Here is a 19,325-nt window from a genome sequence, read left to right on the forward strand (position 1 = left end):
TTAAATTATGCGCCCTTACGCCGGGCAGTTTTAAGGAGCGCCCACGCAAATTACGTAGCTACTGCTTCATGAATGTTAAAACGGTACGCTGCGCCTCCGTAAGAGGGCGCAATTCGTACCTAAATCTACCCCACAGACTCTGGGAACCCTGTATATGCCATTTTATAGTGACGGCTTCATAATGTTGGGGCTCATAGAAGATGCTGATGATGTCATCAACTCCACCCACCTGCCTGTCTGTTGTCGGCTATAATGTGTTTATTGTAAATAAGGCTAGTGTGGGATCTTATGGCCCGTACACACGATCCGGATATCGGAAGAAAACGACCGTCCGTGGAAGAATCGGACGATTTTCGGATCGTGCGTACACTACTTTCGAGAGCCGATCACGACAGTTCATCCGATATTATTCGATCGGACAAGCACGAAAATTTTCCTCGTACGATGTCAGATCGTACGATTTTCGTTTAGTCAGTATGGTTGTCGTCCGAAAATACAATACAAATACATTACAACACGTGACATCACATCCCATTATTTTTTCTGTCGTACGAGAATTTTCGTGACTTTAATAACCTATTCAATTTTACCTCCGAATATTAAAGGAGTTGTAAAGGAATTTTTTTTTTTGCTGAAATGACTGTTTACAGGGTATAGAGACATAGGGCCAAATCCACGTACCCTGGCGCATATATCCGTCGGGCGTAGCGTATCTCTGATACACTACGCCGCCGTAACTTATTAAAAAAAAATGTAATCCTCAAAGAATGCGCGCCGTAAGTTACGGCGGCGTAGTGTATCTTTGGCGGCGTAAGGGCGCGCCATTCAAATGGATGTGATGGGGGCGTGTTTTATGTAAATACGTCTTGACCCGACGTAAATGACGTTTTTTTTTCAACTGTGCATGCGCCGTCCGTGGGGGTATCCCAGTGCGCATGCTCGAAATTAAACCAGAACAAGCCAATGTTTACGACGGTGACGTCATTCTACGCAAACGACTTACGCAAACGACGTAACATTTTTAAAATTCGACGTGGGAACAACGGCCATACTTAACATTGGCTGCGCCTCATATAGCAGGGGTAACTATACGCCGGAAAAAGCCAAACGCAAACGACGTAAAAAAATGCGCCGGCCAGACGTACGTTCGTGGATCGCCGTATCTACTTAATTTGCATACTCAACGCGGAAATCGACGGAAGCGCCACCTAGCGGCCAGCGTAAATATGAACCTTAGATCCGACGGCGTACTAAGACGTACCCCAGTCGGATCTAGCACAGCTTCAGGCGTATCTTGTTTTGTGGATACAAAACAAAGATACGCCGGAGCAACCTAGAAGTTACGCGGTGTATCAATAGAAATGCCAGCGTAACTGCTTCGTGGATCTGCCCCATAATAGTTAACTGATTCCTTTTAAAAACGATTAAAAATAGATAAAAATCAATCATATAATGTACCTGTAGTTTTTGCATGTTATCCTGCCTCTGTGCTATACAGAGCCATAGAGCAGTGATGGTTTGGAAAATGAAACTAGAAACTCCCAGTACTGTGGTGATCAGGAAACAGACAACCAGGAAGTGTCCAGAACAGAGAAGAATTACAGCAACATCAAAGCAAAAACGAACAATGAGGACATGAAACCAGGACTGCAGTAAGGTAAAGGAAGCTATTTAGCTAAAAAAAAAAATCCTTTAGTGACCCTATAAGCGAAAAAAGTCGTACGATCCGTCGTACGATATTCGGGTCGTGTGTACGAGGCATAAGAGTCTTTCACCCATTGTTGTTTATATTAATTAACTCTGTGTTCTGTGTTTCTATTGATGATAATGTTGATTGTGTCTTCTGAGCTAAAAGACGGCAAGTCTGGCCTAAAGGTCATGCCTGTGAGTCACCTAGGCTGTCTAAAGGATTAGATAATTAGCTCATGTAAATTAGGTTTCTGGTTACCGTTTGTATTGTCATCCTTGTGTATATATTTGTGTGAGATCTCAAATAAAAAAGGTTATTCCTGATGTACTCCAAGACTGGTGTTGTCTGGTGACTGGGTGGGTTAAAGCATAGCTCCTAACTGTCCATGATTTCGAGGGACTGTCCCTGATTTGGAGCAATGTCCCTCTGTCCCTCATTCCTCCTCATTTGTCCCTCATGTTGGTCTGATCTATACATATGTATATAAAATGCACTTTTTATCTATCAAAAAGTGTCTCCCAGCGCTTAACCTTTCATCTGATTTCTAAATTGCTGCATTTGTAAATTCCAAAAGCCAATATAAAGGAATAGTAGTGGTAAAGAAAAGCCTTTGTGGGTTTAACCAATTGTGTTTTTGTACATTTCTCCTTTAAGGGGGCGTGGCAAGGGGTGTGTCCTATGCCTGCCTACTTTTGCTGATAGGTGTCCCTCATTCCCATTCCAAAAAGTTGGGAGGTATGTTAAAGAGTCTGGGATAGTTGCTGGTTCTGGACAAAGGAAGCATTGACGGCGGACATAGTCCCGGGTTTGTCGCAGTCTATTTATAAAGCAGTGAATGTGATGATCACCCAACATTCTCTATCAGAGAATCAGTCACTGTCATCTAAAACAAGTGGACCTGGATGAGTATGTTTGCTGAATGTCAGGTTGCCCCGAGGTATTCTGCAGAAGGTCGCAGGATTTAATGATGGGATGAATCCTAATGGGGAGTCTAATACAACAGAATGGCCTATATAATGATCCCGACCCCGGGAAGCTCACCGCAATCATGGTGCCTCTATGCCGGTTCTCCACCTGGAAGAGAAGACAAAGCTCTGTCAGATCCTTCACCTCATACAGATCTTCTCCACATCTCACTGGAACAAAAAGTCATTACTGATCTGATTTTCACAAGATAGGCAACTTTATGTCACTTTTATAGACCCTAGGAGGTCAGATGCAGCTTAGGAAAAGGGCAGGTAGTGCTCAGAGGAGGTCAGAGGCACCTCAGGAGTCAGGAGGAGGTCAGGTAGTACTCAGAGGAGCTCAGGAGCAGCTCAGGAGGAGGTCACGTTCTGTCAGGGAGAGTTTGGGTGCAGATCAAGAGAAAGAGGTCAGGTGCAGTTCAGGAGGAGGTCAGGTTCTGCTCAGGAGGAGGTCAGAGGCACCTCAGGAGGAGGTCAGGTTCTGTCAGGGAGAGTTTGGGTGCAGATCAAGAGAAGGAGGTCAGGTGCAGTTCAGGAGGAGGAGGTCAGGTGCAGTTCAGGAGGGGGAGGTCAGGTGCAGTTCAGGAGGAGGAGGAGGTCAGGTGCAGTTCAGGAGGAGGTCAGGTGCAGTTCAGGAGGAGGTCAGGTGCAGTTCAGGAGGAGGTCAGGTGCAGTTCAGGAGGAGGTCAGGTGCCGCTCAGGAGGGGATGGTGAGTTGCAGCTAAGGGGGAAGAGGTCAGGTGCAGCTCATGAGGAGATTGGGTGCTTTTCAGAAGAAAGTCAGGTACAGCTTGGGGGGGGGGTGCAGCTAAGGAGGAGGTCAGGTGCTTTCAGGAAGAGGTCAGGTGCAACCCAGAAGAAGGTGAGTGCAACTTGGAAGGGGCCAATGTGCAACTCAGCAGGAGGAGCAGGGCAACTCGGGTGGAGGAGGTCTAGTTGTGCTCAGGAGAAGGTCAGTTGCAGCTCTGGAGGTAGAAGTCAGATACAACTTAGAAGGAGATGCAACCAGGGCCGGACTGGCCTAGCGGGACAGCGGGAAATATCCCGGTAGGCTGGCTGCTGTGAACAGGACTCGGGGCTGGATGAGGAAATAAATTCCAGCAGCAGAGCGGAGGGCTGGAGGAGCACGTGACTATGGTTCGGCAGGCACTGTCAGGTCTGTGTGCTGTGGAGGAGGATAATGCAGGAGGGAACACTTACTGGGTGTTCTCTGGCCACTGGCCAGTCATTTCTCTAGTAGGGAACCCACAGCCAATAGCGCTGCATAAAGGAGTTCAAGGGAGGACCTGCTCCTCCTCCGGTCCATCCACAGCCAATCAGCAGGCAGTGTAGCTCTTCCCCCGCTCACATTTGATTGTAAGGCTGCATTCACATCTAGACGGACGAAATCGCGGCGTTTTGTCGCCGCAAATCGCGGTAAAAATAGCGGCGTTTTGTACCGCGATTTGCGGCGACAAAACGCGGGTATTGTCCGCCTAGATGTGTCCCAAGATGACCCCCTCTATGGAGATGATTGCCATCTCCTAGCCGAACGCTCGAAGACGCCTGAAAAAAAGGTCCGGGACCTTTTTTCACGCCGCAGGCGACAGGCGTCCGGCGTTCGGCGTGGAGATGTGAACCATCTCCATAGAGGGACATGTATTTCCAGCCCTCTGGCGGCAGAGGCGTAGCGCTACAGGCGTAAAAACGCCTAGGTGTGAATGGGGTCTTAGTGTTGGAGTGAGGCTGAATGGGGCACGCTAGGAGGGAGATGCAGGAAAGAAAAGGTAGGATGACAACAATCCATGTTCTGCAGCCTCAGGACACACAAATCTGAACAGTAACATGTTGCTGGCCGGCTGCAGTGTCTTTCAGATATGTGATCAGGCAGTGTGCAGGTTATCAATAAGCCTCCCCCACACACACACCTCTTGTCTCCCTGTTTCTGCCTATAACCTGACCTGCACATTGTCTGATCATCACACTGATAAGATCTCTGGAAGACGCTGCAGCAGTGTTCTATGAGACCAGGGACACATTTAACCATTTCAGCCTATAATCAGCTATTTAGGCAGAGCTCTGTGTGTGCTGCACAGATTGTTTGATAGGAGTTTGTTTTTGTTGGAGGATTTACTGCTGGATGAGGCTAAAAGCTTAACAGACCAATTAACTGGTTACTGTCCTCCACTAATCCTGAGCAGTTCAGTTTTTGCAAGAAAATTTGTATTTTAGAAATTGGATGTGATTATTTCTTCTGTCACTTGGTTGTACTTTCAAAGGATAAAGACTGCCTTGATCCTGCAGAGATAGTTTAAATAGAGTGGAGCAACCCTGCAATACTATATACCTGTACATTGAGTTCATCTTTAAAGCGGTAGTTCACCCCCCCCCCCCCCCGACACATTTTTCCATCGAGACAGGCATTGTAGCGCGAGCTACAGTATGCCTGTCCCGATTTTTTTAACCCCGAACTCACCTTGTAGTCGTCCATCGTAGATTTCGGCTCCCGCGGGGAATGGGCGTGCCTATGGAGAGGGAGGATGATTGACGGCCGGCCCTGGCACGTCACGCTCCCCGAAGACAGCCGGAGTAGGTCTCGGCTCTTCACGGCGCCTGCGCACAGGCTATGCGCACGCGTCGTGAAGACCAAGCCTATTTCGGCTATTTCCGGAGAAGCGTGACGCGCCAGAGCCGGCCGTCAATCATCCTCCGTCTCCATAGGCACGCCCATTCCCCGGAATCTTCAATCTACGAGAACAAGGTGAGTACGGGGGTAAAAAATTCGGGACAGGCATACTGTAGCTCGCGCTACAATGCCTGATTTTATGGTAAAATATTTTTTTTTTTTTTTTTTTCGTCGATAGGGTGAACCCCCGCTTTAAATGCAGCCTCTGACCATCTCCTGAATCAATCATGTCTGCAATCCTTAACCGTCCCCTGTACCATGTCTGCAATCTCTGACATTCTCCTGTACTATATTCTGCAGTCTCTGACCATCTCCTGTCCTGTAACTACAGTCTCTGACCATCTCCTGTAATATATATCTGCAGTCTCTGACCATCTCCTGTAATATATATCTGCAGTCTCTGACCATCTCCTGTCCTGTAACTACAGTCTCTGACCATCTACTGTAATATATATCTGCAGTCTCTGACCATCTCCTGTAATATATATCTGCAGTCTCTGACCATCTCCTGTAATATATATCTGCAGTCTCTGACCATCTCCTGTAATATATATCTGCAGTCTCTGACCATCTCCTGTAATATATATCTGCAGTCTCTGGCCATCTCCTGTAATGTCTGCAATCCCTGCAGGAGAGGGTACACACATGATACACACACACTGTACACACTTCCTCATCTGCCACAGCAAAATTATATTAGAGCCCCCAGTACAGAATGAGGATGCTTTATGGTGGGTGCTATGGCCATGGCACATTTTACATTGAAATCCATCCTCCCCCATAAGACAATCATTTATTGGGTGTAATATACATATAGGTGTAAATACATACACTGTGCGTGTTTAGATATAGAGTTGAGAGAGGAAAAAAACAAGGAGTAAGAGAAGGAATTAAAAGAGGGGGATAAAGAAAGAAAACAAGTGAGAAAGAACATGAAAGATGGATAAAGAGCGATAGATAGGGGGTGGGGACAAGACATTAGGATAGAGAGAGATAAAAGGTAAAGAAAGGAGAACAAAGAGAAAGAGTGGTACATCCTAATGCCACGTACACACGATCGGTTTGTCTGATTAAAACGGTCTGATGGAGCGTTTTCATCAGACTAACCGATCGTGTGTGGCCCCCATCAGTTTTTTATCCATCGGTTAAAAAACTAGGAGCTTTGTTTTAAAATTACCTGATGGTTAACTAACCGATAGAAAAAAACGATCGTCTGTGGGCACGTCCATCAGTTAAAAATCCACGCATGCTCAGAATCAAGTCGATGCATGTTCGGAAGAATTGAACTTAATTTTTTTTTCAGCACGTCGTAGTGTTTTACGTCACCGCGTTCTGACACAATCGTTTTTTTAACTGATGGTGTGTAGGCACGACTGATGAGCTTCAGCTTCATCGGATATCTGATGAAAAATCCATCAGACTGTTTTCATTGGATGAACCGATCGTGTGTACAGGGCATAAGGGGTTTAATACTGTACGAGTGGAAGGGACTCGGCGTGCTAAATGTCCGCGGGTTAGGGGTGCAAATTACTTGCCTTGGGTGCTGACAACCCCCGCTACGCCACTGGGGCTGCTATGAAAGAATTTCCAGGGCTGGTTTTTATGCCCAGTCCGGCCCTGGATGCAACTCAGAATAAGGTGAGGTGCAGTTCAAAAGGAGTTCAGGTTGTGCTCAGTAGGGGGAGGTCAGGTGCAGTTCAGGAGGAGGGTCAGGTTCTACTCAGGAGGGTGGGGTCAGGTACAGTTCAGGAGGGGGAGGTCAGGTTCTGCTCAGGAGGGGGAGGTCAGATACAGTTCAGGAGGGGGAGCTCAGGTGCAGTTCAGGAGGGGGAGGTCAGGTGCAGTTCAGGAGGGGGAGGTCAGGTTCTGCTCAGGAGGGGGAGGTCAGGTGCAGTTCAGGAGGGGAAGGTGAGGTGCAGTTCAGGAGGGGAAGGTGAGGTTCTGCTCAGGAGGGGGAGGTCAGGTACAGTTCAAGAGGGGGAGGTCAGGTGCAGTTCAGGAGGGGAAGGTGAGGTTCTGCTCAGGAGGGGGAGGTCAGGTACAGTTCAAGAGGGGGAGGTCAGGTGCAGTTCAGGAGGGGAAGGTGAGGTTCTGCTCAGGAGGGGGAGGTCAGGTGCAGTTCAGAAGGGGAGGTCAGGTGCAGTTCAGGAGGGGGAGGTCAGGTGCAGTTCAGGAGGGGGAGGTCAGGTGCAGTTCAGGAGGGGGAGGTCAGGTTCTGCTCAGGAGGGGGAGGTCAGGTACAGTTCAGGAGGGGGAGGTCAGCAGGCCTCTATCCTGCGGGAACGCGTGGGAACGGAGTTCCTGCACTATTTTTACAGCAGGAACGCAGTTCCCTTTGCAGGACTAGAGCAGCCAAGCCACCCGAGCCAATCCTTCACTAAGCGGCGATGCCCAGCTCCAGTCACTGTCAGGGGCAGGTGAACCTTAGTAATCCTTTATGTTACTGGCCGCTTCCTGTATATGGATTCCTCGGGTAGTGTGCGGGTATTACGTCACTTCCTCGATGCCGCAATGTCTCCTGGGAGCTTTTGTCATTGTTCCAAGGAGACATTGCAGAGGTCTGCCGCGAGTTATCACAGGATTTAGAAAGAAGCAACATTGCAGGCAGCAAAATAAAGGATTACTAAGGTACATGCGGTTTAGTAATTATGCATATGAGCGTATCATATTTTTTTTTTTTTTGGTGGGGGAGTGGATCTTTTTTTTTTTTTTTTTTTTTTTTTTTTTTTTCTCTTTAAAAAAAAAAAAGAATACTTCAGACTCCACCTCATAGAGTGTGCATTTACATGCTCATGTTCTGCGTACCAGCCCATTGCATCTCTATTTCGGTTTTGCATCATTAGTGTCTCTATTTTTTATGCTGGTTGTTTTTGTTTTGTTTTCCACTTTTGTGTTTTTTTTTTTTTTTTTTTTTTTTTTTTTTTTTTTTTTTTTTTTTTTTTATATTATATATATATTGTATTATTTTCTTGGGTACATTTTTAACTTCTTTTGCTAGGCATATACAAAAGTTTTCCCTTAATACTTCCCCTCCCCTTACCCGTCCCCCCCCCCCCCCCCCTCCTATCTCACCAAAACAATCTCCTTATACTTCTACTTCTCGCTGATTTTTCTATAATGGCCTTAAGTGTCTTCTCTTAATTTTTCCGCGTAACTCCACGATTTCTTAAAAGTTCTCCAATTTTCCCATTTCATATTTTGTAATATGTTATTACCCTCCATGTCCTCCTGCAGTTCCTCCATTTTATACGTTTCTTCAACCGCATCGATCCATTCCCAGATCGATGGGCATTCCACCTCTTGCCAGCCCCTTGGGATTAATCTTTTGGCAGCATTTAATAGGTGTGGTACTAGTGATTTTTTATAGCTTTTAGTGCCTTCTTCCCCCCCGTGGAACAGGACAACCCAAGGGTCCATCTTTATCTTTTTCTTTGTAATCTCTTCGACGCAGGCCAATATTTTTTCCCAGTACCTCCTTATCTTAGGACATCCCCACCACAGGTGCGCCATATTTCCTGGTAAACCGCATCCCCTCCAGCACTCTCCAGTCTGTCCCTCTTTAAACTTTTTTAATTTGTCTGGTGTCATATACCATCCGGCTATGCATTTAAAACACATCTCTGCTGTGCGGCTATCTACCGCGGAGGAGTGTGTCAGGGTCAGCATTTTCTCTATTGTGATCCTATCCTGATGTGTCCCTAGTTCCCTTTCCCATTTTTTAATGAATGGGGGTATGTTCTGCTCTTCCGTCTTCAGTAACATCTTATATAGTCCCGAGATTGTTCCTCTGGCCTTTTTTGTAGAGCATATTTTTTCCAATTCCAATAACTGATCTCCCGACCTCAGTGGGTGTGGAAGGTCTTGGATAAAATGGTTTAGTTGCTGATATCTCCATTCATTAATTTCTAGGAAAGAGTTTTTTAATTTCAACTCCTGTAGTGTTAAAATGTGCCCTTCCTTCATTATATCCCTTAATTGTATAGTGTCCATTTTAATCCAATTTCCCCCCACTTGTGTTTTACCTGGTGCAAAATAATCGTTATTCTTTAGTGATATAAGGGGTGAATTGTATTCTTTCACAATTTTTTTATAGACCGTGTCCCAAACTTTAAGTGCATTTTTAGTTATCTCGTGTGCGTTTTTATCTATTGTTCTAAATTGTGGAGGGTTCCAAATTATCTTATCTAAGCTTGCCTGTGACAATTTATTTTCTACACTAACCCACCTTTTTTCTTTGCTAGCCCTGGCCCACTCCACCACTCTTGTTAATATCACCGCCTCATAGTATCTTTTGACATCGGGGACCGCTAATCCACCCTTTTTTTTTGGTTGTTTTAGGGTCTGAAGTGCTATCCTGTGCTTCTTATTTCTCCAAATGTAATTCATTATTAATTTTCTAAGGGCCGAGAACAATGTCCCGGGGAGGGCAATGGGGATCATCTGGAACTTGTATAAAATTTTTGGCAGAATGACCATTTTGCAGTAATTAATTCGTCCTATCCATGATATTGCCCTGTTTTCTACCCTTTTTGTTTCTGTCTTAATTTCATTTAATAAAGGGATAAAATTTATCGTATACATCTCCCTAGTAGATTTTGCTAGCAGTATTCCTAGGTATTTAAGTTCCTTAACCCAAGCAAATTTGTACTTCATTTTCAGGAGTTGTTCTTCTATCTTGCTTATGTTTATACTCATAATCTCCGTTTTTGTGATGTTTAATTTAAAGTTTGAGATTTCTCCGTATTCGCTACAGAGGTTTAGAAGGTTTGGGATTGATGTTTTGGGTTCCATTAAATAGAAGAGGACGTCGTCTGCAAAAGCTGCGAGTTTATGTTCTTCCTCTCCTATTTTAACCCCTTTTATTTTTTGAGAGTTTCTGATCCTAGCCAGCAGGGGTTCCAATGCGAGCACGAACAGTAATGGCGATAGGGGGCACCCTTGCCTCGTACCGTTTCTCATTAAGAAGGTTTGAGAGAGACTTCCATTTATTTTTATTTTGGCCGTGGGGGACCTGTAGAGAGTGCCAATCCACTCCATCATCCTCTGTCCAAACCCCATTTCCTTCAGGGTGAGCAACATGAGTCCCCAGTCTACCCTGTCAAACGCTTTTTCTGCGTCTATCGACAGAAGTAGACCCGGGGACCCCGCCGCCTTCATTTTCCGGAGGATTAACAGTGTTCTAACCCCATTGTCTCTCCCCTCTCTTCCCTGGACAAAACCCGTCTGATCCGGGTACACCAATCTCGCCATTTCCTGTTTAACTCTCCCAGCCAATACCTTTGCAAACAGTTTTAAGTCTGTATTGAGCAAAGATATCGGCCGGTATCCTGAACAGTTTCCGATGTCCTTCCCTTCCTTAGGGATAACGGTGATAGTTGCCTCCGATGCCTCTTTACTTAGTTCGTACTCCTTTCCAAGCCCATTATAATACTGACATAGCCTTGGCAGAAGTATCTCCTTAAATTTTTTGTAATACATTACTGTAAAGCCGTCTGGCCCCGGACTTTTACCTGAGGCAGAGCTTGATAATGCTACTCTAATTTCGTTTTCCGTTATTTGCCTGTCCATCTCCTGTGCATCTATTTGACTGACTTTTGATAACCTTGCTTCTTCTAAAAATGCTGAGATTTTTTTGTCTTTCTCCCCTTTTTGCCAGCTTTTTTGTTCTACTGAATATAATTTTTCATAATATAATCTAAATGTTTCAGCAATATCTTTTGTTGTATGCAAGACCTCTCCTTTTTCGTCTTTAATTTTATCTATATAATTCCTTGATTTCTTTTTTTGTACCATCCGGGCTAGATGTTTGCTTGTTTTATTTCCCCACCTATATCTCTCCTTTGCCACCAAGTTAAATTCCCTTCTTGTTTCCCGATCAATAAGTTCTTTAAGTTCGTTCCGCTTATTAACTAAGTCCATATAAATATCTCGTTGTTTACCATTTTTCTTATGTGTTAGTTCCAAATTGAAGATCTCATCTACTAATTTTTCCTTCTTACTGTTCATTTCTTTTTTCCTCCTTGCCCCTTCGGAGATTAACACCCCTCTAATCACCGCCTTATGGGCATCCCATAATGTTGCTGCCGAGATTTCATCTGTCTTGTTTATCTTAAAATATTCCTCTAATTCTTTTTTAACCCTCATTAAACTTTTTTCTTCTATGAGTAGTTTCTCATTTAGTCTCCAATTTGGGTAGGTCCTTTGATTGCCTGTAATATTTATGGATATACTGATTGGGGCATGGTCGGAAATCGTCATGGTCTCTATTTTTGTCTCGACCACCGCATCTAACATTCTATGCTCAATGAAAATGTGATCGATCCGGGAGTAACTTTCGTGTACGTGAGAATAAAATGTGTAGTCTCGTTTGCTTGGGTTAAAGATCCTCCATGTGTCTACTAATTGGCTTCTATGTAGACTACCTTTTACCCTTCTCAGTTGCCTTTCTTGAGTCTCTAATGTTTGGTGTGTTTTATCGGCCTTTGTGTCCATACAGAAATTTAAGTCTCCTCCCAATATTATCTTTCCCCTCCTGAAATCTTTTAATTTCCCCAGGATTCCCTGGAGGTATTTCATCGGGGAGGTATTCGGTGCATATATGTTTACGAGAGTATATTCCTCCTCCTCTAGTTTTCCCCTTAAAAAGAGGAATCTCCCTTCTGGGTCTGTCATTCGGTCTGTTAACACAAACCTGGTCCCCTTAGCTATCCCAATTGCTACCCCTCTGGCCCTTTTAGAAATGGTGTCGCCGTAGTACCATATGGGGAAGTCAGGGGAATATAGCTTTATGTTTGATCCCAATGTAAGATGGGTTTCCTGCAGGAGGACAATATCTGACCTATACCTCTTTAGTTCCTTTAGTACCTTATGTCTCTTTGATGGACTATTGAGGCCTTTTACATTATAAGATAGGCATTTAATTACCGGCATCTTGGTTGTTGGTTACAGTTTCTTCCGCTTGTTTTGGTGAGATAGGATATCTTCCCCCCTTCCTCCCTCCCCCTCCCCTCCCTCTCCCCCCCTCCCCCTTCCCCCCCTCCCTCCCTCCCAATTGGCCTTTTAAAGACCTCTGAACCAATTACCCTTTCTTGGTTCAGTTTGCTCTGGGTGAGGTTTAGGATTTTTCTCCACCCCCCCCCCTCCTTTAAAAAGAAGGGGTGGGGGACTAGTCATAGCCATCTTCCCTGTATCCGCCCGGTGCCCAAATAACAGAGAAAAACAAAAACAAAAAGGGGGTATGTCCTCAAATGAGGGCTCCAGAGAGGCATATTGCAACCCAAATCGGGACCGGGTGGACAGAGAAGGAGAGGGGGGGGGGGGATCCCCGAAAAAGGAAGACCCCCCCCCCCCCCCTACACCCATCCCGGCAAGTCGGGGATCGGAATATCCAATTTCCCGCAAAATTCACTTAAGTCCTCGGGGAATCTCAAGATCGCTGTTCTTCCTTCTCTAGTCCCGATTAAACACGCTGGGAATCCCCAGTTGTATTTAATATTTAGATCGATCAACTGTTTTAGGAGTGGTTTTAACAACCATCTCCTCGCCAAAGTTTCTGGGGCCACATCGGTAAAAATCCGGATTTCCACCCCTTCGAATACTATCGGGGGTTGTCCCCTCAATTTTTTCCAAATTTCCTCTTTATCTTCATAGAATCGAAACCTTATTATAACATCTCTTGTTAGCTCGGATGGTGCTCTTTTCGAATTTCCCACACGATGTACCCTTTCAATCATGATGGGATTGTCTGCTGTTCTTTTTAATACAGGGTTAAATATTGTCTGCATTATTACCCTGAGATCCTCCCCCCTCTTCTCTGGTATTAATTTTATCCTTAGATTTTGTCTGCGATTTCTGTTTTCCTGGTCTTCTAATTTATAAAGGATATGCCTCTGTTGTGATTGGATCTGATCGATCTGACTTTTTAATATGTTTGATTCTTGGGCTTGTTTCTCAATTTGCTCCTCTGCTGATTCTATTCTGACGAGCAAGTAGCCCAAATCTGTCCGCAAGTTCTGTATTTCCCCCTTTATCGCGTTTTCCAGCTTTAGCAACATCTCTGCCATTTCACCCTTTGAGGGGGACTGTGCGTCTATCCTACTGCTTTCCAGTCCACTACCCATAGGTACCTCTTCCCTTGATTCCTGAGAGATTTCTCCGGAGATTTCACTCTGGGGCTTCTTGTTTTCATTCTTTTTCATTTTGTTACCTTGTTGTTGCTTAGTTGTCCCCTGAGCTCCGAGAGCCTGCGGGCTTTCGCTGCTGGTCACAAAGGGCCTTATTGAGCTTGTAGCTGTTGTATTTTTTGGGGTAGTGGGGGGGCCCCCTTTTGTTGATCTGCTTATCATTCTACTCATGTTAGATTCTTTCCTCCTAATTCTCTTCCCCAGCTTGGCCCTTTATTTCCAAAAAGAAAGGGAGATCAGGATTTAATATTGATGTAATAACACATGTGGGCTGCAGGGCGGGAAGGGGTGAAAAGTGTCTAGGCAAAAAAAAAAAAGAAGAGAAATATATATTTTTGTACTCTTCCCCTTTTTTTTTATAAAGTTTGAGTTTCTTTTCTGGTTTTGATCCGAATTCCTATCTATTTGTGGTCCTGATCGAATTTTCAGATCGATTTTCAGAAATTTTATTTTCCTCCTCTATTTTACCTTCCTCTTTTCCCCAATAATTTTCCTCTCCTTTTCAGGTGTTTTGACCGTGATTTTAAGATAACACCCAATATACTTCAAAAAGTATATTTATCTAGGTCTACTAGGAGCATAGTCTTTGAGACCTGGGAGTAGAGATGAGGCTTTTAAGGGGGTGGGTGGGGGGTCCAGACTGTGGGACTCCCAAGGACACTCCCCAGTAAGAGAAGGGAGGAGGTACGGATAGGAAAACGGAGGGGTGAACCCTGCTGAAAACCGGTTATTAAGATCGTGTATTTGTATAAAATTATATTCTACCCCTCCGATCGAGGTCACTCTTGACTTGCAGCTGTTTGTCCTTAGGTTCCCACTCCCCCAATAATTGGGTCCTCCTGATTAGGTATTGTAGGGAGTCCTATGTACCGTCAGATCTTACAGGGCTTTTTTCTCAGAGCAACCAATGACCAAATTTCACTCTCATAAAGGACGTGACCTATCCAACTGAAAGAGGACAAGCAAGATGTAAGATACCAAACAGAAGTAAGGGACGCTCTACCGAGCTTTACTAATCAGCCAAGTGTATCTCTCTTTAGCACTACGCCTTATGTCCATCGAGGTTGCTGCTTACCAAAAATCTTCTGTTACATAGTTTTTTAAACATTTTTTCTCCTCGCTTTTTAAAGAAAAAAAAGGAAAGTACCTTGCGTCTGTATCCACTGGGGGAGGGTGCAGGCTCTTCCTCCGGAGCTCAGCGTGCTGCCGGCTCCATATACTTACATGTGTGGGTGTGCATTTGAGCAGAAATGTTGTGGGCAGTAGGCGCTATCCTCCCGATACATAACCTGCTCCGCTTATGGTGTCTCCTGACTTACCGCCCGAGATCCAACTGCACGCCGCGGTACTACAGGGCATATGATACAGCGCTGACAGCCCACTCAGAGCGGCACGGCGGGGGGGGAATCCCGGCGGCTCCGTGGGATGTCGATGGCGAGCAATGTGCGGCGAGTGCATGGAGAGCGTCACTCCCTCACATGCTGCGATCCGTCCTGTCTCCTGCTTCCTCCATGCTCCTTCCTCCTCACCCAAGAGCGCGACTCACGTCCTCACGTGCGTGCGTACGGCATCACTCCCCTTAGTCTTCTCCTTTTGACCAGGGGAGATGGAAAGCTAAGGAGGGAGTCAGAGCACCCGGGAGTGGATCTTGAGTGGGAGTTCCCACACTTTTTTCCCCAGGACTTGACCCCTGGAGGTCAGGTTCTGCTCAGGAGGGGGAGGTCAGGTGCAGTTTAGGAGGGGGAGGTCAGGTTCTGCTCAGGAGGGGGAGGTCAGGTTCTGCTCAGGAGGGGGAGGTCAGGTACAGTTCAGGAGGGGGAGGTCAGGTTCTGCTCAGGAGAGGGAGGTCAGGTTCTGCTCAGGAGGGGGAGGTCAGGTTCTGCTCAGGAGGGGGGGTCGGGTTCTGCTCAGGAGGGGAGGTCAGGTTCTGCTCAGGAGGGAGAGGTCGGGTTCTGCTCAGGAGGGGGAGGTTGGGTTCTGCTCAGGACGGGGAGGTCGGGTTCTGCTCAGGAGGGGGAGGTCGGGTTCTGCTCAGGAGGGGGAGGTCGGGTTCTGCTCAGGAGGGGGAGGTCGGGTTCTGCTCAGGAGGGGGAGGTCGGGTTCTGCTCAGGAGGTGGAGGTCGGGTTCTGCTCAGGAGGGGGAGGTCGGATTCTGCTCAGGAGGGGGAGGTCAGGTTCTGCTCAGGAGGGGGAGGTCGGGTTCTGCTCAGGAGGGGGAGGTCGGGTTCTGCTCAGGAGGGGGAGGTTGGGTTCTGCTCAGGAGGGGGAGGTCAGGTTCTGCTCAGGAGGGGGAGGTCGGGTTCTGCTCAGGAGGGGGAGGTTGGGTTCTGCTCAGGAGGGGGAGGTTGGGTTCTGCTCAGGAGGGGGAGGTCAGGTTCTGCTCAGGAGGGGGAGGTCGGGTTCTGCTCAGGAGGGGGCGGTCGGGTTCCTCTCAGGAGGGGGCGGTCGGGTTCCTCTCAGGAGGGGGAGGTCAGATGTAAGTCATAAACATCTCAAATTCCGTGAAATTTTTGCCACATTTGCACAGATTGCTTCCCGGTCTGGACTCTCAGTCTCCAGAGATGAAGTGTGGAATATAATGCGGAGAAAATCAGGTTCTCCCCTCCGGTGTCGGTCTTCTCTCTCTGTCAGTCTGTCTGGCTTCTCTTAGTTTCCTCCCCGCCAGAAATCCGAGTCATCCTTCCGGAATGAGATTCCTGTTATCTGTACAGAACTCCCCGAATATTTCCAACACAAATCTCACCTCCGTGCCGGGGAGAGACGGAGATTTCACAATTCACCGAGCCAATCCCTACTGAGATCCCCCAACATGAACCTCATCTATATATATATACACACAGGCCGTGATTCAGATACATTGTTGTATCTTTGAGCGGGCGTAACGCATCTCCTATGCGCTACACCGACGTAACATTGAGAGGCAAGTACTGTATTCACAAAGCACTCGCTCCCAAAGTTACGTCGGCGTAGCGCAAATGGGCCGGCGTAAGCTCGCGTAATTCAAAGTAGCAAGGCAATGGGCGTGTTATATTTTAATGAAGCGTGACCCCATGTAAATGCATGGCCGATCGAACGGCGCATGCGCGCGCATTCTCAGAGTCACGTCGCAAATACTCCCTAAGATACGTCGGCTCAATGCTTTGTCGACGTGAACGTAACCTACGCCCAGCCCCATTCACGTACGACTTATGCAAACAAAGTAAAATACGACGCTTTTCCGACGTCCATACCTAACATGACTTACCCCTGCTTTATGAGGGGTAAAGTTACGCCGGACCGACGCCTTACGTAAACGGCGTAGCTAAATCCGACGGGCGCACGTACGTTTCTGAATCGGCGTATCTAGGTCATTTGCATATTCGACGTGTAAATCGATGGAAGCGCCCCTAGCGGCCAGCGTAAATATGCACCCAAGATACGACGGCGTAAGAGACTTAGGTCGGTCATATCTTGGCCAAATTCAGGCGTAACTGTCTATATAAATCAGGCGCATAGATACGACGGCGCTCATTTGGACTTACGACGGCGTATCTGGAGATACGCCTTCGTAAGTCCTTTCTGAATTTGGGCCAGAGTATATATCCATGATAAGTGCATACATACTCAGAAATGTGTCAATGTAACACTTCCAGATATTTATCACCTCTTTAGAAATCATATTCTCCCCTCCCCCACTCCCAGCAAATAACTTCATCTGCTTTTCCCTCCAGAAGCAAGGTGCCATCTTTGCTCGGGTGTCATCCGGGGTCCCCATCAATTTCCCATACGGAGGTACCGGCTCAGAGAGGACACAATCATTGAAATCCTGGTGCCGCAGTTCTTGGCTGATTCAGCCTCTCACCTTATTAAAATGTTGTAGCCTGATCAACGAGGGGAGACTGAGGAAATGCTTCCTCCTGCCTGCAGTAGACTGATGACATCACCTCAGCCTTGGCGATGTCACTGACTGAGGCTTAACCTCCCTGATTCTTTCTGAAAAAACATGCTGAAAGCGGTACAATTATTTTGCAAGGAAATTTGGCGTTTTATACTGTAGGTCTGTAATTCTTAGGAATAACTCACTTAAATCTGACCAAACAAGAGTCTTGTAGGCATCCCGGGTATGATTTTTTTTTTTAAACAAAATTATAAATTATAATATAATAAATTATTATAAATAATTATAACAAATAATAATATAATTATAATAAAAATTATTCAATAATGTAATCAAATCAAAATCACTGAAATTTTCTCAGTTGCAGAATTGTCGCTGTCATTACTTTTTTTTTTTTTATGACGAATTTCCCCACAAATATCGCACATTTCTGCAAGTGATTATAATTTATTATCGCTGTTTTCTAGCTGATCTAAAACCATTTTTGACATAAAGGGACACTTTTGGACAATCTACAGTTTTTAGGCAGAAATGGCATTTTTTATTATATAAAAGTACATGTAGGGCACTGGGCAGACCACTAGGGACAAGGGGGGTGTGTATTTTTTACATACAGTACTGTAATCTATAAGATTACAGTATACTGTATGTATTGTGTTTGTTTACCTTTTTGAATTTGGCGCCGTTCTCCGCTCCCGTGCGTCGTAACGTCGCAAGGAACGGAGATCGGCGGCACACGGGGACACTGTGAATCGAGCGAGGAGGTCCCGCTCGCTCACACAGCGGGGTGGCATCGCTGGATCCAGGGACAAGGTGAGTAACTTGCCTGTGGATCCAGCGAGAAGGTAAGCCGCGCCGCTGCACACTCTGCACGTCCACCCCGAGCGTGACTCGGGGTTACCGATCCTAGCATAAAAAATCCACCCCGAGTCACGCTTGGGTTTACCGCCAGGGGGGTTAAAGGGGTTGTAAAGACAAAAATATTTTCCTCTTAAATTAAAGTCTGACAGTAGCTGATAAAGTAAAAAGTAATGTTTTGCATTATAACTAGTTTGATACCTGATGAAATTCAGCTGTTTTATTCACCTCTGTCACTCCTGAATCATTATTCTCACTGACTTCCTGGTTTGCGGTGCGCATTCATTCTTGCTACATCACGGCCTAATGGGAACTACAGTTCCCATTAGGCTTGGCCTCCATGCCTGTGAGGGATAAGAGCGCATCTTCACGCAGGGCTGTAGTCATAGGGAGGGGGTGAGGGGCACATTCTGCTTTCCACCATGCAAAACGGCTCAGATGCTGGTGGAAAGCAAGAAGAGGAGAGACAGGAAATTGCATTTTCAAACCTGGATTACTGTATTTTGGAGGTCAAAAGGAAAAATGAGGTAAGTGATATTTAAATGCTCTAGCTTACAGCAATCAATTGATCCAATCCTGAATATCCCTCATCCACAGGAACACATTTATATATTTTCTGGTGGAGAAACATGGGGCCAGATTCTCAGTCAGCGGCGTAAATGTAGGTGGTTGTAGCATATCGTAGTTACGCTACGCCGCCGCAACTTAGGGAGGCAAGTGCTGTATTCACAAAGCACTTGCGTCTAAAGTTACGGCGGCGTAGCGTAAATGTGCCGGCGTAAGCGCGCCTAAATCAAATGAGGAACAGGGGGGGCGTGTTTTATGTAAACTAATCATGACCCCACGTAAATGACGCTTTCTTCGAACGGCGCATGCGCGCGCATGCTCAGTATCACGTCAAATTTTCAATTTAAATTACACCCGCTCAATGCCTAGTCGACGTGAACGTAACTTACTTCCAGCCCCATTCACGGACGACTTACGCAAACGACGTAAAATACGACGCTTTTTCTGACGTTTCCGACGTCCATACCTAACATGACTTACCCCTGCTTTATGAGGGGTAACTTTACGCCGGCGTATGTCT

General features: G+C 46.1%; 1 protein-coding gene across 3 annotated transcripts in view; it reads right to left on the reverse strand.

Moving 5' to 3' along the window:
* Positions 1-19,325, reverse strand: part of LOC120928127 — a 40,412-nt gene that overhangs the window by 20,521 nt on the left and 566 nt on the right. For 2 of the 3 annotated variants that reach the window (XM_040339239.1, XM_040339238.1), the window contains exon 2: positions 2,732-2,764. In XM_040339239.1, the coding sequence (XP_040195173.1) occupies positions 2,732-2,764 (33 nt within the window). Of the gene's footprint in view, positions 1-2,731; positions 2,765-17,344; positions 17,463-19,325 lie in introns of those variants that run through there. The other variant, XM_040339240.1, reaches the window with a different exon arrangement.

The sequence above is a fragment of the Rana temporaria genome, chromosome 2 (assembly GCF_905171775.1).
Source record: "Rana temporaria chromosome 2, aRanTem1.1, whole genome shotgun sequence".
Classification (NCBI taxonomy): Eukaryota; Metazoa; Chordata; class Amphibia; order Anura; family Ranidae; genus Rana; species Rana temporaria.